Genomic DNA, 24618 nt, shown 5'->3' on the forward strand with positions numbered 1-24618 from the left:
CCTGGGCCACGGTGTGATCCTATGCATGCTTCGTTCCAACTGGAGAGATGAGGGGCGGGGGCTCAGGCTGCACATATGGATACCTGTCAGTTTCCCATGGCAACTCCATACCAACGCCCCCCACCCCACCCTATTATGAACTTTTTCAATTTTTTCCTCAGTTCCTCCATATGCTATCGATGATTCTTAGGTTGCATTTCCTGCCCTTGATCTCCTCCTCTGCGCCCGCGCTGGCCTGGCCTCCTCTTTTTTCCATAGCCATCCAATCGAACAGCCCACAACTCCCTCGCCCCTTCTGTCTCCAGCATCCCCTTTACTTAAATCGCATGGACGCAATACGAAATATAAAACGAGAGAGAGAGAGAGAGAGACACTCTCTCTCTATATATATATATACACACACATATACAGTATATACATACATATGCATATACATATATATATATATATGTATACATATATACACACACATGCATATGCATATACATATGCATATGCATTATGTATATTAACCAGGCAGCCCCGTCTCCCCTTGCCTGGCGCCTCCTCGCCGAAGCCACGACCTCGCCGCAAGCGCAGCCGGACTCGTCACGGCGCCGCACGCGCGCAAGAGCCGCCTCCGCTTGCGCCCAGGCTTGGCACCGAAAGGGGCGGGGCGGGAGGTGAAAGAAAGGTGCCTCGAGGACAATCCCTCTCCCGGCGCCCAATCAGGCCATCCCTGCCGCAGCTGCGCGCGCCGCCCAGCCTGGGACTTGTAGTTTCTCCCTGCAATTATTGTAGCCATTTTGTGGTGAGGGGACTACAACTTTTCCGGAGACCAAGGGCGATTCGAACGCACCCGTGCGCGGAGCTGCTGCTGCTTCTGCTTCTCCTCCTCCTCCTGCTTCTCCCCCTCCTCTTTCTCCTTCTCCCTCTCCTCCTCCTCCTTGCTTCCTCCCCTCCCGGGCACGCGAGGCAGAGCCCCCCCCCCCCCCAAGGACCGCGACCCGGGCCCTTTGCGCACGGAGAGCGGGAGATGTAGCCGGACGAGGAGGTCGCATTTGCTCGCCAGGCGAAGGGGGAGGGAGGGCAAGGGAGGACAATTAAAGAGCTTTGCAGACATAGAAAGGAGAAGAGCTGGCGGCGGAGCGTGTCGCGGACGCAGGGATTGTCCTCAAATTCTGCACCGGGATTCCTCGCCCCGGCGGCATCAGCTGCGCTCGGCGTCTCCGGCTGGAGAGCGGCCCCCGGGTGGGTGAGGGCGGAAGGACGACCGGGGCACGGCTGCCCAACGGCACGGCACGGCTGGGCTTGGAGCTGCGGGGATGCAGCCGGAGTGATCTCTTTGCGGCTGGGACCACGTTAAGAATTGAGGCGAAGCCCTAACCCTTCTCTCTCTCTCTCTCTGCCGCCCCCTCTCCCTCATTCCCTCCCGCCCCCCTCACTCCGGTCTGCCTGCCTGCCTGTCTATCTATATACATAATATAATATTTTTTAAAAATCGGGCCATTTAAAGTTGCTGCTGGAGAGCTAGCTGCTCTCATTGGTGGGGCGGAGGGGGAAACTGAAGAAGCAGACTCCTACGGGGTGTGTGCGCGTGCGTGTGTGTGAGTGCAGCCTTCAGTGCTGCTGGAGTTGTCTGTGCTGCAGCAGTAGAAACGTGACTTCCAACATTAAAAAAAATACCTTCCCCTTTCAAATCTTTTCTCCGCTCTTCAAGATGTAAACTACGCCTCGGACACTACGGGCCTACGGATCGCTTTGGTGGCCTGGGAAAAAGAAAAAGAGGACATCAAGGGCGGTTTTGTGTGTCTGTAGGGTGTAAAATTTCCATTATGAATCTCTAAAGTGATTTTTCTTTTTTTGGTGGTTTGCTCTACATTTGTATTTTTTCTTCTTTTTTGACCCCACCACCCAACATATTGGATTTATTGCAAGGAGGATTGTATTGTGTGCGAAGAAAATCGGATTACAAGAAACCACTACAAACAAGAAACAAAAAAAGGGATTTTTTTTTCCTCCAAATTGGTTGCGGCTTTTAATTCATGAAGCAATTTCCCCCATTTGCAATCAGAATCTGGATATCAGAATGAGCAAAGAAAGACCCAAGAGGAATATAATTCAAAAGAAATACGTAAGTGGTTATACCGGATCATTTATCTCTTTGATTTTTTTGGAAATGTTCATGAATGTCAAGTTTACAGCTAGCGGTGGCTTTAAAGAATATCTAGAAATGTTGGCTTTTCGTCCGCTGGGAATTGGGGGGGGGGCGGGAATTCTCAAAAGCCTCTTTTAACTGTAAAGCGGGTTTAAAAACGAGATTCGTGTAGCGATACCTCAAGTGAATAAATGTATTGACCTCAAATGACACAATCATAATCTAGTTTTAGAAGATGAAAGACACGGTGCTTGGGGGGCTGCTGCGATAATGCAACTAAACTGCTTTCTCAAGCGGATTTACTAATATTTCACTTTGCATGCAAATGATCACATTATTATAACATATATTTAGGGGTTTGAGAAGGCACTGTGGTTGTTCGGCGAGACTGTTAACTTGAAATCTAATATCTGGTTATGGCGTGCTTGCTTCTACTCCCCCATCAAATCTCGTGTATGTGATCGTTGGCTTATCTAGCTTGCAATAGAACCAAGCCAGTTGGGGATCATGTTACAAGGAATGTATTTGCAAGGCCTGACTTTAATATTCGGGGAAATGGCTTGGAGTTTTGTTAATTTGGTGTGGGCTCACGGAGACATTGGTTTACCGTTCAGAAAGATGCTTTGAAATTTGAAGAGCCAACGATCTAGCTAATGGTGTGTGCCTTCGTATCGTGTAGTCAGTCACGGGATAACCTTTTCCAATTGTAGAAATGTGTAGAAATTGCTGAGACGGTGCCTTTTTTTCTTGGCTCTAGCCATGGTTTGATTGGGATGGGGAGTTATTTTAAGTTTGCAGCAACAGAGTGGATTAGTCAGATGTGCAGGCAGTCCTAATGGTGGTTTAAAAACAAAAACAAATGCGGCTTTTACTCTGGTTAGAATACCTTTCTTGAATATAAGTGGCTCAAGATGACAAAAAGTTGCTTACAGTATAGTGTGTTTATCGTTTGTAAGCAGAACATTTGTTATGGGGCGCCTGTGACCTGATGGTGGGGGTGTTCTTTTGACTTCCCCATTGATTTTAATAAATAAATAAAGTCACAGTAGACTTCGACAGAGTTTTTCCTCCTATTTTTGACGTCTGGAAAGGTATTTTTTTGAGAAACGTGACTCCAGATAACAATGGGTAACTTTTAAGAAAATTCGCCAACGAACTTGCGAATTAGAAATACATCCGCATTGCAGAGGAACTGAGAATCTGAAGCAAAAGTATTTTTGTCCAAAAGGGATTGTTTCTGTAGGAAGCCCCCTGATGAACACGCGACTTGTGACTTGTGCCTTGCGCACGTTTCCAGTGCAGCGAAACAAAGCAGGAAAAGGGGTGGGGAATTCGCGGCGTGTTTTCCTTTTTCCAAGCCAAAATCTGTTTTTAGTTACTCTTACGTCTGCACGACTGAACAATGCAACTCTATCGCGTTCATGAGGCTTGCTGTGGAAAAAGAAGTGGTGCCACTCCTCTCTCTCCAGGACCTGTTTGGAAAGACACGCTATACTGGAAAAGCCAGACAGCGTTTCGTGTGTTCACACAAGTTCCAGGCTTGTCATGTTACGAGAGCGGGGTGGCGGGGAGGGAGAGAGAGAGAAGAGGGCAGGCTAGTGGGGAAAGCGAGACCCGGGAGGCTCATTTGGCCATGGCAGTGAATCGCGGCCGCAGACAGCAGTCATGGCTGCTGCTGCTACTGCTGCTGCGGCCCTCGGCGGCGCGTGCTGCTCCTGGTTGCATCCGTCCTCTCTCCGGCGGCAGCAACAGGTTAAGCGGGATGTCAGCGCGAGCCCCCGGGTTTCCGGCCACTCAGCTCAGCCCAGCCGGGGCCAGGTTCTTGTTGTGCTCGTGACGTCACAAAAGGAAGGGCCTGGGCTCGCCGAAAAAATCTCCCGTCTCCTCAGCGTCCCGAATGCCCCGCCCACCGGTCTGACGTCATGCGCGAGACCCTGTGCGGGCGGACGGATGAGGGAAAGCGGGCTGCTGAGGGGACGGGCCGCTTTGCCAGAGGGGGCGGCAGCAGCGAAGGGCGGCTGCGGAACCCGTGGTGGCACCGCTGGCTTAGGCCTCCCTGGCGAGGTGAGCAGGTGTAGCAAGTATTCACATACCTCTGACGTGTCCCTCCGCCTCACCTGCCTACCAGGCTGTCTGAACTGGGCCGGTTATTCTGCTTTCTCCCTGCAGACTTTCTGGTGAAAGGAGGATGGCTGACCCCATTTCCTTTTGCACGGATGCTGTGAGGAAAGCCCACTCTCCTGTGCTCACCTTTCTCAAAAGTAAGGTGCTTGCACCTTCCACTATCGCATAAATAGCATGTAGTGGCAGTAGCTGATTCTTCCTCCCGAGTTATGGGCCTGCTGGAATTTTTTGGGTGCATGGTCCTACCATTTTTGTTAGGTGCCCCCTGGGACGGATTGAAATGCCAGTTCACCTGGCTGGCTTTCAACCTCCCATCTTAGTCAGCCTTTTCCTATGGCCTTCTTGTCCCAAGCACTTAACATTGAGTCCTTCGTTGCTAGGCCACTAAAAGGGAGAAATTCATGGAGTACTGTATGCCAAACAGTTTGCTTGAAAAGCGTTATGAAAGACTGCTAGAATGTTTTGCCCACATCCACTCCTCAGTTCAAGAATTCTAAAAAGACATGTAACTCACTTGCATCACTGTCTCGAACATCATAATATTCCTGTGTAACCAGTGTGTGGATTGAATCTAGTCATTCAGTTGATCTTTCAGTGGGAGAAATCACTGATGAGGAATTCCAGTATAGAATTAATGTATTTCAGCTTGAACAATGGTCCACCTAGTGTCTATATTGCCTCTGTTGCTGACTGGCTTATGACAGAGTAAGTATAGACTTGAAGTGGAAGTTTAATGTATCAGTGACTCAAATTCTGTAAAGCTAGATAGTGCTGGAACTCACCAGAGCTATTTTGTCAAATGAAAATGTTTCCTGTTGATGCAGAAATTAGAAAGTACAGTATAGCTGTGTACTGTATAGAGATTTTCACCATTCATCAAGAGCCTTTTGAAAAACGCTATATAGTGATCCCCCCACCCTTAGCATGTATTTTAAATGTGAATACAGGCATCAACAAAGATGCTTCTCGCATGATTTGCTGGTTTTACAATGGCAATAAGCAGTATGCTTCAATTTGTAGTGCATTAATAGATTTGTAATAACCCATAAACACAATACATGGGTGTATTTCACTTTCGTTATTTTTTTTCTGTCAAATTTCTCTTGAATTAATTAGCTGCATTAATTAGTTCATTATGGTGGTCTGCTGTGCTCTATTTCCTAAGTATTTTCCCACATGAAGTAGTCTAATTTTGGCTTAAACTTGAAGGAACCAATATCCTCACTTGCATACAGAGAACTTTGTAGTTCTTCAACAATATTGAAGTTCTAAACCTGACTTTCATAGATGCCAATTCCTGTATTGTTCTTGAAGATGATTAACCAACTGTTTTAAATTCACCATTGTACCTACAGCTGAAGAAAGCATCTTCTCTGGGAAGTCAGCACATTGTAGTGAACAAGGCACTACACTCTGCCCTGGGAGACCTGTGTTCAAATGACGGTTCAGCCATGAAGCTCACTATGCAACTTTAGGTTGCAATTTATCAGTCAAACCTACTTCATAAAGTTGTGGATTTGGAGGAGAGCTGTGAGCTCCTTGGATGAAAGACAAGCCTACAGATGTTTTAAAAATAATTAATAAATTAAAATGCACACAGTTGGCTGATTCTATGAGCCACTGTGCCAGCAAATATGTAATACTAGTGCTGTAACTTGATGGATGTAGCCATTAGAATTCCTGCAGGAGTTGTTGCAGGGCTATGTATTTTACAAATAGGATGCAGGAACAGAGGACTCATTTTAAAATTATGTCTGTGGCAGAATTTGAACCCAAGGCCAATCTGTCACGTCATGGTCTGCTAGACGAAACATGTTCTTGTATTGTATGATATTTTCTTGCCTCTGCAGAGGTGGTTGTGGAGGATCCATCTGTGTACAGTGATGGTCAGATCCTGAGTAGCTGGGGTTTATGACACTGTTCAAGTTTAGTGGAGTTCTTAAGATATTTTATAAATCTTGTTAATTTAATGTGGTGTTATTTAATGGCATGGGAGCAGAAGACATTTCGCATGAGAGTCGCATGTCTTGCAGAATGTTAAAGCACTAAAAATATGTACTGGAATGTGCTTTGAATTTAGCCTAGAACCATCAGCCGTATCATTTCTGTGGCTGAAGAGTGGAATTCATCTCTGGTTGGCACTTGAGCCACTCCTGCTAAGTGAGATCAAGGCTATTTTCCTTATTGTGGTGGCATCCACTGAGGAAGGAGAATTGTTCACTCTTTGGCTACTGAATGTGATTTATATCCGTTTATGAGCTGTCTTTTTTATTGTTTGGAAGCTAAGCCTAGGGTTTCACTCTTTGAAGGGGCTGGACTTCTGAGAATATACCCATGCTCCAGGGCTTGTACTGTATTCTAGTAGCATTCCTGGTACAAATTGATGTGCTTAGCAAATCCCTAAATAGCTTGAGCCATACATAACTTGTAACTACTTATTATATCCTATTGCAATTCCTAAGATTGCCAGGAGTATTTTCTTTAGTATACCATGATTGCCTTGGGCTTGAACATCAAAGACAGCCTTCTCCAACTTGGTGTAGTGACTGGAGTGGTGGATTTAGCCTGAGTTCAAATCCTCATTCAGCTGTGGCATTTGGTAATCACACTTTCTCAGCTTCATTTCACTCCCCTGTGTAATGGAAATAACAAAAGTCCAAAAGAGATCTGCACATCCAACATAGATCTTCCCATTTATTCATGTACAGTAGTCATTCCAAGGATGCTGACTGCTTCACTTTTGACTTTTACAAAGCCATTTCTGGTGCAAATGTGGGACAGGGTGCCGTATCCATATCTGTGTGGTGTCTCCCAGCCCTGGGAATCCTCAAAGTAGTGGAGAATTCTCCAGATTGGGAAGTGACCATACTAAGTTCTAGTTCAGTGGTTTTCAGCTATGTTTAAGAGGCTTATTGGGGGTTCAGGGTTCCACAATAAGCAAATATGAACTGGTAGACTCTGGGTGGGGCCCCAACTCACCCTGAACAGCTAAAAGGCTTCTGGGAGGCCATTGGGACAGCTCTTGGTTTGCGGTCCCTGGCTAAAATGTTTTAAAATGTTTCTAATTTTGGTTCCTCTGTTTAGCTTTTGTCAGGTTGGTGTTAGTTAAATGTTTAGTTGGAGTTGTTGGTTACTGTATTTTAATTTGATTATAACTGTAAACTGTGTGTTGTTGTTTTTTATTGATTTATTGGTCTGTTTGTTGCTTGTATAGGATATTTTGTTTTTCTAATGTTTGATGTTTTGTTGTGTTTTTATATGTGTTGTAAGCCACTCGGAGTGGCTGGAGAAACCCAGCCAGATGGGTGGGATATAGATTAAAAATTATTATTATTATTATTATTATTATTATTATTATTATTATTATTATTATTATTATTATACAAACCTCTGAGAGCTTGCCTGCTACTACTCATCTTCCCATTGCTTGTGCACTAGGCCTAGGAGAGTGTTGGATGCTATCTAGGTTGCACTGTTGATTCTTTTAGGACAGTGGTGAGGCCCAGCAGGCTTTGAAAGCATCCTGTCACAGGCAACTCCTCCCTCCCCCAAACACTTTCCAGAAACTTCTATAACATACAGGAATTCCTTAGCAGACATGTTTGTATGGAAAAGGGTTCCTTGAAGCGAGAATGTTTTGAATGCCACAGCTGCAGAAAACTGACGGATCATTCCTTTTGTTAGAAATTACCCCCCTCACACACCCCGCAACTGGAAATGTTGCCATTTAGGAATCAAGCTATTCCTTTAGCTAGCCATTTCAAAATCTCAGTCAGTGGCAGCAAGTCAAAAGTACTATAAATGGGTCATTTTTTTTAGTGTTTTTGGGGCCTCCTTGCTGCTTCCATTGGTCACAGTCCAACACAAAGGCACACTTTATGCATGCCTAACTCAGCATTGAATTGTAGCCCATAAGTTTTGCTGGTCTACTGATTTCTTCAAATGTAAACAGGCTTTTCGCTAGCAGATTTGCAGATAAGAATCTGCGGTACATTTGAACTGCAAAAACAATTCTTTGCTTTGTCATACAGACTACACACACACACACACACACACACACACACTCTACAGTGCTACCTGTATGGCATAGACTTTCCATTAGCTTCACAGGCCATTCTACACCATGCAAAAGTTTGTTTTTCTGCCTTGCAAGATGTGCAGCACATTCCCATACATGTTTACATAGAAGTAAATTGCACTGAATTCAATAAGTTTTATTCCCAGGAAAGTGTGCTTAGTATTACAGTTTAAGGCAAAAGATTTTGCTGTTAGGTATCTGTCTTTAAATCAGGCAAACTGTTCTTTTAGAATCAACAAGAGTTCTGACATTAACAATATTTGTCATATGCACCTGGTGGTACAAAAACTGCCTGAGAAGGGAAGGAGTTTTGTAGCCAATTCCACCTCTATTATCTTGAGCAGGCATCAAATCGGGTGCTATTTAATTCTGGGAACTGCTCCTAATTTTAATTGACCCATCTGCTGGCATCTTCTTAAAACTGTAATGAAATTTCCCAGGCTGTATTTTTGAGGAGGAGCTGAACTTTGCTTTAGACAATCTAACCTGCATCTATTTTTAAGGTACTTTTGATGGTCAGAATTTGGACTTCTATATATATTGGTGTTGAGCTACATCATGTATTGAATTTGGCATTGGAAGTTGAGGCTTTCAGATGTGCAAAGCAGCAAGCATAACTTTTCAGTCCAATGTATGTGCCAAGACAATTAACTTTGTTGAACTGCAGCTGAGGAAAATTTTTTAGGACTGCTCATATTTCTGTGTCAGAAATACAGAACTCCAAGCCAAGTTTCAGTTCAAAAAATTCCTACTCAAATTAAGACAATCCTCTCTGTAGTTTTAAGGTTGGTCAGTAGTTAGGCCCAGAACGTTCAAGTGCTTTTTGGAGTGGCATTGAATAATTATGAAAATGTATATTACTTTTTACCTCAGAAGGAAGATAATACTTGTGTTTGTGAAGCTGAAGCTGTAGTTGTCTGGGGATCAATGGTATTCATTCTACATAAGCTGCGATGGTGAAAGTTTCATTGTTTCTGAGAGGCGTTGAGGCAGTAATTTGTTGCCCAAAATGTGATTTAGGTGTGATTTAGAGCAATCTTATCTAATATTTGGAGGTTAGCTTGTTTTTAATCTGTATCTTGCAAGTATATATTGTTGAATTGCAGCTTGCTTCTTTGTGGCCTGTGTTACACAATCAAATGAAGTGAGGAAAGATCTAGAATGACTACTTAATTATTGGCTTAAAAATAAATGCGAGTTAGAGATAGATAAGAGAGGCAGGGCCAGAAAGTGACCTTGCTGCTCCATCCTGCCCCACAGCCCCCTGAGCTCCCTCTCCAAATGTTTCTTCTTCAGGGTAGGGGGACTCTGCTGAAGGCACTGAGGGGGAATTGCTGAAAAACTAGGCCAGAGGCGCCTTATGCGCCTCAACACTTAATCCATAACCATATTGCTTTAATATACATTTTTTGCTATTTAAGTTACACTTGTATATAGCACACTTTAGCACTTGGGAAATGCAGCTCATATTTTATGAATAAATAGTATCTCATTAGGACTTTGCGATCCATCTGTAAAAATGCATCTAGCGAGTAAGTTTGATGTTGCTCTGTGTTGCTTACTGTCTCACAATTCAGTCCTACACATATCTGCTGAGAAGCAAGTCCTGTTGAGTTCAGTGGGGCTTGCTCCCACATGTGTGGGGTGCAATATTGTGGTCTACATTGACAATGTTTACAAAGGAAAGTTACATCAGAAAGGCAGGGATGCAATGTGACTTAATCAGTTTCTGTGACACCTTAAAATAATTACCATTTTTATTGTGGCATAAGCTTTCTTGGACTAGAACTCACTTACCTGTAACTGCACCAAAATTGTTACTCTTTATAGTGTCAGGACTCGTGTCGAGCTTCCTGCAGTGAGTTAACATGGCTACCTGCCCATGACTTGGTGCTTGTCATCCAGTATACCAGGGCTAGCCACTGTAGTATCCTCCACATGCTGTTGGACTCCAACTCCAACTACATCAGCTGGGGCTGATGGGAATTATAGTCCAACAGCATCTGGAGGGCACTGCCTGGATTACAAATTCAGCTATATAGATCATATTGGTTATATCAGGCAGGGCCAAACTTAGCCCTCTAGCTGTTTTGGGACTACAATTCCCATCATCCCTCACTACTGGCCCTGTTAGCTAGGGATGATGGGAGTTGTAGTCCCAAAACAGCTGGAGGGCCAAGTTTGGTCATGCCTGGGTTACATGGTCTCTTTTAAATCATTGCATTGGAGCCAGAGATCCTATGATTGACTTACTCATGAAGCCTCCTGTGAATGAAAGTGGGTGGGAGGTGATTTTAACTGATTCCCCCCTTGATCCATTGGAATTTCCAGAAATCTGCTCTGAACAGTTGGAGGGCCCTCTGGGAAGAGTATGGAAGCTAGCGTAGGAGAAGGGGAAATTGGCACTGTTATTTTTGCTACATTTCCCAGACATGCTAATTCACATATTTTATAGTAATTGAATATAAAATTATTTTTCCAGGAATGTCTGGTGATTACTGTTGAAGGCTTCATATTAAGTTTAATTATCTGTTTGAGTTTTCTCAGTTTAATTTTTATAAACTTGTTACAGCTAAAAGTCTTCACTTGTTGATTTTATAAGAGAAGGAAGGACTGGAAATCAGAGTTTGATATTGCATATTGGTGGAACTCTGATTTATAGTTCTGAATTTCCCCCCTACAAACCATAGTTTCCCAGTTCAGAAGTAACTGTTGCAAATCAAGAGTTGCACAAAAAACAAGAAACAAGGACATTGTTAATCCATACAAGCAGGGAGTGGCAGGGTGAGTGCATAAACACAGGACTCATGGTACTTCTGAACTGACTTGAATGAGGTCATAGCGACTACAGCATCAAGTGACAACTTGAATGTGTGCAAAATGCTGTTGCAGATCAAGCACAGCTCACAATATGGTGGAGAGCCTACCCCCCCCACCCCTTTGTCTTTTTTACAGGCCAGTTGCCTATTCTCATCCTGTGCTTTCTGTAGAATGCAAGACAACACTTTCCCCCCCTATGATAGGCAGAAAGGGAACCAGTTAACCACAAAACAGAAGGTGTGGTTACTGCATATTTTGTGCTACCTCAGAACTCCTAGAGAATAAGGCCGGATCTCTGGCCTATTGACAAACACACAGCTTTTTGCTGGTTGCTGTTAACACATTCAGCACACAATCCATCAAGTGATGTTTGTGCATGTGCAAATCAGTCCACAGTCTGAGTAATGGATTGCTTTTGAGTAACGGAGTGCTTTTCCCCCCTAAAAAGATATTTAGGGGTGCTGTCATTTTGACTCAAGAAAATCACCGGGAAAGGAAATGAAGCCACCATTGGATTCACAAAATGTTTAGGGGTATGTGTCTCCCTGCATCCCCCCAGAAAAAAGCACTGCCTATATAATTGCCTATATTTCCATTTATTTATTTTTAATCCTGTAGTTTTCCTCCCTCTGCTAGGGTCAGTTTCATTTATAGTGCTATAAATGTAGCAGTCTACTGTTTGCATGGCTTGTGTTCCAATGCAATTTCAGCTCTAAATCCTTCACTGGTCTCCTAGTGGTCAGGGATTCTTCTTAAATTGCGGTGACCAGAACTGGACACAGTACTCCAGGTGTGGTCTGACCAAGGCAGAATAGAGAGGTATTACTACTTCCATCGATCTGGACAATATACTTCTATTGGTTCAGCCTAGAATAGCATTAACTTCTTCTTCTTCTTTTTTTGCTGCTGCTGCATCACACTGTTGACTCATGTTATGCTAGGGGTCTACTGAGATTCCTAGATTCTTTTCACATTTACTACTGGCAAGCCTAAGAACACCTAAAGCCAGCCTACTGCTTTGCAATGATGGGGCATAAATGGAACAAAACAATCATTTTACCAGAAATGGCAACACTGATTGTTCAACCCACATTCTTCAGAGGCAAAAAAAAAAGAAGAAGAAGAAGAAGAAAAAAGAGGATCTCCTGGCTTGTTTGTTGTAGAGGCAAAAGCATTCAGTAATTGAATGTTTTGAGACGTTTTGTATTCTTATATCGGGAATTAACTGTATTTCCTCTCTCCATAAGATATATTTCTCTTTGAATTTCCCTTTAAAGAGTATGTCCAGACAAGGAATATCCTGACCACAATCCCTGGTTTACCCGATGTCTTTTAAAGTTATAGCTAAATTACAAAGATATCTCAGATGTGGGTTTGAACTTCCTTCCATTCCATCTGCCACAAGCCTCCCTATTTTGTGGCTCTTTGCCTTGTTCCCCCCCTCCCCACCCCCAGCCAAGAAAGAAAAAAAGGTAAAGAAAAGTTGTATCTGAAAAAAAGCTCTGGAAGATTAGCAGATCTAATAGCTTAAATATTAAAATCTTTATTCATAATACCACTGCATTTATGTTTCATGTGTGCCTCAGATCCTGTTAATAATGGAAGGTCCCCTGAGTCCATAGTTCCTAGGAGATTCAGCCGAATTCAAACCCTGCATGTAGTACATCTGGATGTTATAGAAAACAGGTTGATGGATATAACCCAGCAGGGTTGCTCTTGCCTTATTACCTGCTAGATATCCTAATGATGCTAAAGCTTTCTGTTCTCTCCTCCCTTCTCCAAAACATGCACATAAGACAAACATAATGCCAATAATGTCTTAGTTAAATGGCAGTTTAGTCTTAAATACACTTACCAGGGAGTAGGCCTCTTTGAGCATAGTGACCCTTGCTTCTAAGTAAACATGCCTAGGATTGTACTATATTTTTCTGAGTTGCAGGAAGTTCATGCGGAGTCTGAGGCCCCACACACAAACAATTGAAGTTTACTTCTTAGAAACAAAAAAATTGCAGCAGTTGCTAGATAACCTGAAGGCGTGAAATGGCTAGAATTGGTCACCATGCTGTGAATTGACATGGAGATTGCCTCTTTTTGCACTTTCAGGCAAGAAACCTCTAATTGTGAGCCAAGGTGAGGTGCTTTTAAGACATTTCCTTACCAAGAGGAGACTAGTGCTAGCCATTTAATTTTTTTAAATTGGCTCCTCAAGCAAGTTACAGTCCACAGAGTGTACATTACGTTAGGGATATAATATAGGTGAAAGGTGGTTTTTTTTCAGTTTTTGCCTTCTGGTTACCGGCAGTTGATGTCTGATCCAGGTTCCAGTCTCTTCCACAGGGAGGAGGAAACTGCAGGTGGACTCATTGACTGGCTAATGTCAAAAGATGCCAACCCACAGAAAAAAGCCTTGAGATCTCCAGTGCAATTGCCTGAACTTGCTCTAAGCCTGCCTTTATAAGCACAGAGGGTTCCATTAAGCCATTGCCGTGTGATTTCTCAGGACCAAGTACATTTAGATTTAATGTACCTGGCTCAGGACACTTCTCTGTTTAATCAAGCGGCTGCTTATTTTGGCTGATTTTTAAGGTGCTGTTTGTTAATTGTGACATTTACTCAGCCCCACATGGGTTAGCCAGTTCCTGATTATCATTCCATGTTAAAACTGTTGAAGGAGCCGCTGCGACTCCTAGCAGAGACTCCAGGGGCGGAAACCTTGGTGTGAACAGGCTGCAGCAGGCTAAGGTCCCAGCTATGCATTACATGCACATGTGTGTTAACCAAAACCTGACAGCTGCTTCCTCGGAAAGCGGTTATGGGGCTGGATGTGTTTTGAGTTGAGAGAGCAGTCTTTTGGGGCCAGAGGAAGGCCGAGGTGCTTAACCCGTATATATCTGGAAGGAAAGGGTTTCTTACACGCATTGGCGCAAGCCATGCAGTTCTTCCTTCAATTGCTTGTTGCAGCCCCTCTCCACGAGAAGCAAAACGTTTTGTTTATTCATTCATGGCAACCTACATCCATCCCTCCATCTGTGCACAAGGGAGAGTTTTGGCGAGTAGTGATATTTCAGGTATAATGCAGAATAAGATGGAGGATTCAGCTGCAGAAGCCTTAAAAATGCTGGGAATCCCCTGTCAACCCTTTCCATGTATGCCAAGAATGGAAATTTCTTACTTATATAGCACACTAAATGATAATCTTTCTTGCTGAATGCTGCTGCTTGGCTTTTGGGGGTGACAGTTGCAATGGGGGGGTGGTGGGAATATCTTGGAAATCTGTTTCATATAGAAGTGACCTTTATCAAGAGGTTTTTCCGGCCTGTTTTTTCATGTTTCTTGTCTTCGGAAAACTGGGATCTGTCTATCTATACCTCTCTTTTCAGTTGATCATTCTGCTGAGATGGCCAGCTTTGTCTTTCATATCCTTGCAACGTGAAACTTGTAATCAGCCCAGGCCGCGCTATCAAATTTGTTTTTAAATATATTAAAAATGCTTACAAGAGCTAATTTTGTAGGGTGTAGTTCTCACTCTGAATGTCATGTGGAATATTTTGCAATAATGCCTAGGTTAACAATGATAGTCTTGCTGTATTGTGGAGAAAAAAGAAGGCTTCTGTTCAAACCCAGCTGGATTTCAGGCTTAATTCATTGCTCTATGGTGGGATCTCCACAGCTGCTATGGGGGCCTTTACAAATGCAAAAAAGCTGTCAGTGTTTGTTTTATCCAGTGCATAAGCGATGAGGCCAAGTTGAGGAATCCATTCCAACATGCAGTGTACATGCTGTAGGCGTTGTTTTTATAGCATTGCTGTTTTATTTTGAACTTTAAAATAACTTGACACGCAAGGGGTTTGAGGGTGGGTTGGGGGAAACAGTCTTGGGATGGGGAAAAATACAATTTAAACAACCTCTGTCATTTTCTTTCTTTTCTTTTTCTTTTTAGGATAACCACCCAGCACAATTAATTTTCAGTTAATGGTTGTAAGCGGACATGAAATTATTTGGGAAGATTCCGAAATTAGTATCATGCTTGAAATCAGTGAAGGGCTGTTTTTAGTCATATATTGGTTTCCCTCATTTTATTAGTCTTCCTAATGTGGGTGTGGGCGTGAGAGAAAGAAAGAAAGAAAGAAAGAAAGAAAGAAAGAAAGAAAGAAAGAAAAGGCCTAAAGTGATGAAGCTGTCATAGCTTCCTCCTCCTCCAGGAATCCTGGGACTTCTGTGAGCAGGTTAATTTACCTCTAGCAGAATTATTAGTGTCTTCAAAAACGTTATAATCCCTTGAGAGAATTGAAGACAGTGAAAGATTTTTAGGCCACATATGCCTTGAGCTGTAGTAGGTCTTTCTATAGTAGTGACTAAGGCCACACAGGCAGAAGCAACAGAGGTGTATTGGCACTTTTATTTTTTGGTTGTACAGTTAAATTTCTCTCTCTGTAAAATAAAACTGAATGCAGTTTGTTTTGCTTTCAAGTGGATACAATACTTCATCCCAGTGACATTGGTGTCGACGTTGTTTTTTCTTTTAGAAATCCATCTGAGTACTTCTTTCTCTACTTTCCCTTCTGTTTGCCAAATACTAAGTAGAACTCCTTCCAGCCAATTAAAGAATAACATTGATTCATTTCACACATTGCTGCTTAACAATGCAAGTCATGGCATTTCACTTGGGGCTGAGATTTTTTTTTGCCTCCGTTTGACATCCAGTTCTTTTTAGCTCCAAAAATACTGGGACTCTTGCCTGGAGTTCTCTGCACCATGTGCCAGGCTAATGTGTCATATATTTACAATATCATTCCTTGCCCATTTCCTAGGTCCCCCCCCCCCATCAGTCTTTCTCCAGCTATTAATATATATCAGTTTTTATTTTTAATTTGCACCTACAGTGGTAACTGCAGGCCATGGTCCAGGTGTGGACAATCATGTGGTATTTCCCCCATCCATAGCTTATCACAGTTTTGGATTTCATTGCCTATAATCCTGTCTTTAAAACTGGATCATAGTTTTGACATAGTTTGTAGGTTGTAAAATGGAAAATAAGCCTCCAGATGTTGAAAATTACAGCCCGAGAGTGCAATCCAGGGAAAGTAAGATACATCTAAGTGTGCAATCCTGCATCCTGTTACATGGCTTAAATCCCATTGAAATTTTAAGCAACCTACCTCTGTGTGTAGGATTGCAGCTTCCAAATCCACTGAGGTCTGAGTGGGTCAAGTATTGAATTGTATACGCCTGTTTTCTCTGGGTTGTACCACCAGCCTCAGCTATTCATGTTTCTTCAAATCCCAATAAAATCAATACGTGTTGGGATAATTTTATCTTTACTTTGGGGTGGAAACTGTGTGGTGTGGGTTTATGGTTTAGGAAAAATGTTTGCAGCTTCTGCCCAAGGGAAAGTTACCTCCATATGAATTTCCTCAAGGGTAACTGGAATGGTGTGGGCAAATCGCTGTGAACTTGGACTAGTAAGGAATGGCGTTCCCTGCAAAATGAGCACTGACACAATCTGAGTAACATCATATGTGACAGAGTCTCAGAATGACTCTGGGAGACTTTAAAAACAACAACATAGGATCTGACATAAGTTTCGTTTTAATGTTTATGCTCAATGAAGGCAATGTAGTTCAAGGAGTCTGTTGACTTCTAAGAATTTCTAACTAGTCTTCTCCACCTCCACCCTTGAAAATGGCTGAAAGGCGTGGGAAACACATTGTTCAGTGGTGACTGACTTGTACTACGTGGTGCTTAATTTCTTTTTGTGTTGACATTTTAAAAACAACAACAGTGTTTTAAAAATGCATTTGTGGATACAGTACAGGCAATTGACGAAGTGCTTACTTGACACCTACTCCTGCTGGCTAGAATGGGAATTTTGCTTGATTTCCAGGAATATACTTCTGCCGCAGCCACTTCTGTCCTCTTACCTTGTGGCTTTTCGTGGTGCCATCTGTGATATTAATGGTTTGAAGGGGGTGTGAAGTGTTTGTTCAATCAGGAGTCAGTGGGAGTTATTTACAGGGAAGCTGGAATCTGTAAAAATGGCTGGTTTCCTTACGAGATGTTTGCCTTTATAGGACCCCCCCCCCCAATCCCCACTCAGGGAGCTGACCAGTTCATTTAGGCGTACCTGTGACTGATGGTTTCAAAGTCAAATATTACAAGGATGTGAACTGAACACGCTCATTGTTTTTGTTTCACTCTGAGTTTTATCACTAAGTTGAATAGATCAGGATTTCCCCGCTTGGGTTATTGTGGGCAGAGGGAGCCCGTTTCAAAATTTCCATGTGAATTTGTGGCATTTAGGGCAGCCCCTTGAACTGGGGAATAATCAAAACATAGGTTTTATATGTCTGGAAAGACAGGCTGGACATCTGGTGACATTAGTGTATTACAGTTGTTAGACTTAGAAGTATATTTGTTCTAGAGCAGCTGGTGACTGCAATAAAGACTCTCACCAGTTTTAAAGGGTTTGCAATGTTGAGGCTCTGCTGGTGCAACAGGGTTCCTCTCCTGACCCCTCTGGGTGCCCTCAAAAAGGTGGAGGAGAGGAAACGGAAGTCCTGTTGTGCCAACAGAACTAAGTGCATGGAGCATTGGGTGCAACTCTAGATGTATGTCCTGCCCTTCCTCCCTAGGGAGTCCATGATGGCGGACAGCACAAACAACAACAACAACAACAACAACCCTTTTAAACTAAAAACGTTTTTATGCTTCTGCTTTTTTAAAACCCCTAATGACAGAAATATTGATATGTTTCTGGAACGATGTCTTCAGTAGGACACAGTTCTTTACCTTGTCCCATCTTGGCATCTGTTGGAAGTATCCCTACTTCTTGTGCAGGTTGAGAAGGTTTCCTTCCACCAGCAAGAGGAGGAAGAAAAGCCTCTTTAAATTAACACATGGGTAAGAAAGGGCATGACACACCCTGCTTTGTCCTTGCATGCATCAGGGTGTGTCAGCAGATACTAGGGGTGTGCTGTCTTGCGGGCAGGTGAAGTGCAAGGAGTGAAAGGTAAGCAAGAGGTGGAAGGCAAGGCTTGGCAACACCTACTTTATTCACGCCCCAGAAACTAAGCTATATAGCAGTGGAGTTAAAAGAGCAGAACATGGTGAATTTGGATAATTATGGTTTTTATATCCTGCGGTGGTTTCTGTAACTCCTAGTTTATTGTAAATGTGCAGGGACTTCCAAGAGGTATGTGGACTGGGCTCTTGATTGTAACAAAAACACATTTTCATTCCTTTTCATGCCTCCTTCAAATAAGCCACAAACAAGTAAAATTAATTTAATTAACCACTTAATTCTGACAGTCATATGTTTCAGCTGAATCTCCCTCTGATTGCAGGTCTGCCTTTTATGCTTTCAAAGCACTGGATGAAAAACTGATTTTTGTTTCATGTGGCATTAAAAATTCCTAACAAAGTTAGTTCTAAATTAGGATGAAAAATGGATATACTTCCTGTTGGGGGGGGGGGAGGCACAAAAAAAGCACTTATCTTTTCATCTTTAAAGAGATAGTCATAGCAATAGATTTCTGCTGTTTCTGAACTACTTTTAATGGCATGTCTTTTATGTTTACTCCCGACTTATTTTTGTTCATGTGTGCTAACTCAGAAGGTCGGTTACACCTCCAAAAAACACACACTGTTTTGAGATAACAGTGATATTTTCTTAACCAACTCTTTCAAAAATATTAAAGTTCACAATTGACTAACTGTATTTGTAATTGCTCTGCATGCGTTTACATTGTTAGGAGGAATGGCAGCCAAGGTTAGTTTCCATTAGTACAAGGAGGGAGAAGCCAGTGGCAATGAGGGACTGGAATGAACACAGGCCTTGCTGAAGGGACAAGTTTAACATTAGTCTCAGCCACTGAGCTGCAAGCTCCTTTTGGTGAACCTTGTTCATTGGTCCCAATAGAGCATTGGGCACTGGCAGGAAGCTGCCTTGTATCAAATCAGACCATGGGTCAATCGAACTCAAAGTCAGTCTATTCCATGCTTTCTGGCTGCAGTTCTCCAGGGTTTCAGATGGAAGTCTTTCCCAGCTCAACCTGGAGATGCCAGAAATTGAAGTTGGGACCCTTTTGCATACAAGGGTTTGCATACAGTGTTCTGTCACTGAGCTATGACCCTTCTCCAAGATGCTTGCCTTTTTGCTGCCCATCTCTGACTCTTCTGTACAGGGGGACCAAAATTGGGCCCAGCCTAGCTTCTTTCTCTAGTCTGGAGGAAGGTTGGTGTGACTATATTGTGTGAGTGAGTTGAAGAGGAGAGTAGACTGTGCCTCTCCTTACTTTTTAAAAAAACATTAATAGAACCACAAAACAGAAATGGAAAGGTAGAGACTTTCAGAACTTGGAGTCAAGTATAATTAAAAGCCAAGGAAGTTCTGGTTAAGGGTGCTTCATCTTTTTTTGTATGTTTTTTTTTGGGGGGGGGAGACACATCCTCTTCAAACATGAAATTTAGCTGTTTAGACTCTCAGATGAAAAACGCAAGCAGTTGTGTACATGCATTAAAGAAGTCTTTAATTTTGGCGTGTCCACCTGTATTAGTCCACAGGCTGCCTTAATGAGCTCAGTCTGGAGGTGTGTGCTGATGTCTTCAGTTGACAGTTCTGCTACGAGGGAGAGAACATTAACTTCGGTTGTGTGATCCCCCCCTCCAAATGTCATGTTATGACAAATGAAGTAATGCTCATAACTAAGCACCCAAAAGTTCAAAGGAGCACAAAGGGTCTGAATTAAGCTATGAGTACCGGACGGACAGCATCTACAACAAAACTAAATAAAGGCAAGAATCCATTCACTTTTGTCGCTGGAGTCAGTCAGCGCCTCCCCCCCCCCCCCCGCCAGGTGGGGAAAGGACTGCAAGGCAGATACCAGGTCCCTCAGGGCTTACAGCAATCCTGCTGCACATCAACTCTTCTGTTTCAATCACATGAAATCTCTTTCCATTTTACTGCATGCTAAAAGCAGCACTGGTTTTTTTAAATTATTTTTGTTTTATTAGGAGCTGTTGCTTTTTGTGTAAGCATTAGATGATAGTCAGCGGGTTTGTTTTCCTCAGCATATGTGTCCTCCCCCCTTTTCTTTTTGGAAAGTCTTTACCCGTCATGCTGGCTTCTGTTCTCTCTCTTTTTTTGTTTGCTCGTGTTCTTTTTGTTAATGGAATGTGTTTTCTGCCCCCACCCTTGAATACCGTATGCGGGGTGTCATTTTGAATTCGTTTTACAAAGTGATTATACAGAAACTTTTCAAATAAGAAAAGCACATGTTCTTAGAAAGCAGCAGCAGCAGCAGCACCTGTCCTGTTTCATTGCTCAAGCAATCTAGCCAGCAAGATGCCATTTGATGCCTGTGATATCCAAGCTCTATTGATGTGACTTAATTTCATGGGCGTTTGAGTTCCAATTTTCAGGTCTCCCATGTCCTCCTTAGCACCCTGGCTTAAGGCTGCCCAGGCCACACTGTCCCATCAGAGCAAGTAAGCTAATGACAGTCAAAGGCGTTATGCCCCCCTGTCTGACTGTGATATCAGGGAATCAGCCAGTGGTAGGGCAGGCAGGCAGACAAGACAAGGCTGAAGCTGAAGGGGCTGTTGCAGGAGTGGATACATCAGAGGAAGGGGTCTTTGGGGAGAATGGAAAATGCAGTACTTATGGGTCCTTGGCTAGTATCTAAATAAACTGTCCAGCTCTTTTTACTTTTAAACTGCATTTATTGAATTAAATTAAAAATGCTGTCTTTTGACAGAATATCTAGAGCAGCTCATTCAGTAAAGCATGAGACTCTCTTAATCTGAGGATTGGGGGTTTAAATCCTACGTTGGGGGGTTGGACTAGATGAGCCCTGTGACTCCTTTCAACGCTACGATTCTAAAACTAAGAGTGCTTAAGTAGGACTGTGAAACCATTTTAATAAGATGTAAGGTGTGCCTGTTTCAGAAGCCAACTATACTGCCAAAATTGTGCATCAGCACGTAATTTCACTGTAAGTGTTTCTCTCCTTCCTAAACAAAATCTAAACTGTCACATCACCTGCATTTTACTCTTCTGTATGATACATGCTAAATGTACTTTCTTAAGTAATAATATTTTCCGTTTTATCTTTGACTGTTGGCTTTTATGAGCTGATGTGAACATGGTGTTTTGCATGGTCAGTTTCATTATGCAGAACTATGTGGGACTGGCATTTTCTAAAAGGCTGTCATTTCCAGAGGATGATGGCTCTGTTCATGCATTAAGCCAGATGATAATAATAAAAATCAGTTAGCATGCCAAATCATGGCTTGCTGAACTCATAATTTAGAACCCAGACAATGGTTTGAGTTTATTAACAAACAGGCAAACCATGGTTTGTCTCATGTTTTAATGGTTTCTTATTCTATTTGTCTAATTTCATTTTCTGTTGTGTTAGCACCTTAGTTTTTAGCTATGATGTCCCCCAAAGGTGGTACAGCAGCTACAACTGGCTAAATGAATATATGTACCTTTTGTTTTGGGAGCGTTGTTTTTTTAAAGATCATTAAATCTGAACTATTCCGGCTATTAAACCATGATTTCGTACACTGAGGATGAACGTTGTGTTTTTTTCTTGGGTACCTTAATGAAAGACAGCTAGTGTTTTGTTAAACCAAGGTCAGAATTCAACACTCAAACCCTGATCAATGAAGCTCCTTTGCACCAGTCACTGTCTCTCAGCCTAACCTACCTCTCAAAGTTGTTGTGAGGATAAATGGTGAGCAGAGGAACCATGCATACCATCTTGAACTTTGGCCTTGAGGAAAGTTGGGATAGAAATGTAATAATAAGCAAAATTGGGGAAAGGACGGAATGGGAGACTGTGGTTGAATGAACCATGACTGATGTGCTGAAGCAAGATTTGTAGTCGGAAGTGGAAATATAAAGCAGCATAGAAATTCAACCCTCTTCTGTTTGTGACCCGCAGCAGTTGCTATTTGGAGGCAGTGGTTCTGATTTATTAGACTCCTTATACAGTATCTGAATCAGGCTAGTGAACATTCTGTTGTCATCCAGAGCTGATACACTGCTGCTGTAGAATTCCAGTTTTCCATTTGTATCACTGCCTTTGGATCGTGTGACTGGTACCAGAGAGAGAGTTTGACTTTCTGCTCTGTAGTGTGAGGTTCTAGAAGTCAAATAACATAATGCAGTCAATTTCTCTTATTACTTCTCTCAGCTTCAGAGAAAGAAAAGTCTATTGTGCTTCATGTATTTAACATTGCATCACATCTGTCAGCAATTTAGACTTAGACAGTGGCAACACCATCTTCCTGACATCAGCTTACTTAATACTGCTTAGAAAAGAAAAATACAGAACCAGGTTATTTCTGGTGAAATGCAAAACACACCTTTAAAGCATGCTATGTGCACATTAGGCTGTGTGCAAATAAGGTGGGATGTCGACAGCTACATCGAGGAGAATAAATAACTGACTAAAAGGAAGCCTTTGGGATTTTCATTTTTGTTTTTCTGTCCATAGTGACATGGAACGGTTTGCAAGTAACAGTGCTGTGGCGTTGGCTGTTGACTTTGCATGGAAGTCGGTGCAGCTTAAGTCAGTGTAGAGTTGTTGAGCTGTCGACTTTATTATCCACTTAATCCCAACCTTAACTTTCCGAGAGTGTTCAAAATTTGTCAGGTGCCAGGCCCATTTTGCACTTGGCTATAGACCATTTGCGACCAAGTGAAGGTGCCCAGTCGCCAGGATGGCACCTGACATCCCTACCATCTGGAGGGGCATGCCTGAGGATCCTTGGATCTTGCCTGCTTTCACATACAAACAGCACATCTTGTAGAATTCTCTCTGTGATATTTTATCTGTACAATCTAAACAAATTTCAGGAATGAAAAGGTGGTATTGAAAAATATCACTTTCGAACCGTCTGGCTCTAAAATGGTGACCAGACATTCCGTCCGGGTGACTGTAACCCTGGTTTAAGGAGCCATTTGGCACCTAGTTTATATATCTGAGTTTCTAATACTGCTTTCCAACATCAGTGCTAGGTAGAAGTGTGGCTGCATGACAGTGGATCTTTGTGTTAAGAGCAGCACACCAGAAGTTTTCAGTGTATGGGTTTATTGGGATTTATCTAATGATTCATGTGGTGCTGAATCATGGGTTCACCTTTTGGATTCTGGCTTAGTCCTGTGGGTATGTGTGTTTATGTATGCACAAGTAAGCTTGTTGCTGCACAATCATTTTAAAAGTTTTCTATGCATCCTGAGGGTGTAACGGGGTAATAAACCAACAGTGCTGTTTTATCAAAACGAGAGCAATTACGTTTGGCAGCAGATGTTTTTTGAAGCCAACTTTTGTATTTTTATGGTGTGTCACCTCCCTTTGTAAAAACATATTTTCCTATCCTGACGATTGTGTAAGGGTTCTTTGTTCTACCACCAGGCATAAAGGCCAGCCCAAGGATTTCGGGTAGGATTTAGTGAGATGATGATTGATTTATACCCACTGTTAAGCATGACTAGTTTTCACTTCATTTCTTAATTTACCCTACCCTGCTTAGCACCTTTTGGGCCTTGTGCATTTCCATTATCAAGAACATACCATAACAGACACTGACAGCTTGCTTCAGTGGTGTAGACCTCACTGAAAACGTGCCAAAGGGCAACAGCTAATGTGCATCTTATCAGTGCATGTAATCAAGGGCCAGAGGGGCACAGCTAACTTCAATATTATGAACAGAACTGCTTCTTGCTTCCATTAACTTGCACAAGGGCATACTATGGTTGCTGAATACATTAGCTACTGTAAATGTTCTCAGTTCAATGTACTATCCTTGAAATATTCAAACCTTGACTCAAGCTGGAAATATTTGTTGTTGTTGTTAATAAATAAATAGCAACAGCCACCAAGAAGAACCCCTTGTCTCCTGGGTATTTTCTGAAAGGTGGCAATGGCAGCCTGAGATAGCATTTCATTTGTCCAGCAGCCAAGCTAGCATCGGTCATGGACAAGAGCAGGGTGGGGAAGCCATGTGATTAGTTCTGGGTATATCACACTAGAGATTCTACGGTGTGTTCTGAAGTGTAACACACTGGATCAATATGATTAGCCCCTAGATCAAAGTGCTTAGATCAGCCTTGCCCAACCCGATTCCCTCAATATGTTTTTTTAACAATAGCTCCCATCTTTTCTGACTGTTGGATATGCTGGCTGGGACTGATGGGAGTGTTATAGTCCCAATGTGGGAACCAGTTGGGTGAAGGCTGCCTTATCGCGTGGTTGTTGTGAAGATAAAATGCGGGGTAGAATCATGTACAGCCAACTCTCAGCTTACGCACATTTGACGTGCACAAATTTAGCTTTACGTGCTCTGCCTGGGGGGGGGGGGAAGGGTGTGTGTGGACGTCCACAAATAAAACTGTTGGCAATCCCACCCACCATTGCACTCACCCTGGGAAAGTGTTTGGAAGTTCAGG

The 24618-nt window shown here is 42.7% G+C and overlaps 1 protein-coding gene across 2 annotated transcripts in view; it reads left to right on the forward strand.

The window, feature by feature from the left end:
- Positions 1-636: 636 nt before the first annotated feature.
- The window catches only part of JARID2 (jumonji and AT-rich interaction domain containing 2), a 180501-nt gene continuing 156519 nt past the window's right edge, over positions 637-24618 (forward strand). Inside the window, exon 1 of one of the 2 annotated variants that reach the window (XM_083449301.1) lies at positions 637-2113. In XM_083449301.1, coding sequence (XP_083305427.1) covers positions 2069-2113 — 45 coding nt within the window. In that variant the 5' untranslated portion in view covers positions 637-2068. Of the gene's footprint in view, positions 2114-4070; positions 4202-24618 lie in introns of those variants that run through there. The other variant, XM_083449300.1, reaches the window with a different exon arrangement.

This window comes from Podarcis tiliguerta (assembly GCF_965153285.1).
Source record: "Podarcis tiliguerta genome assembly, chromosome: 7".
Taxonomy (NCBI): domain Eukaryota; kingdom Metazoa; phylum Chordata; class Lepidosauria; order Squamata; family Lacertidae; genus Podarcis; species Podarcis tiliguerta.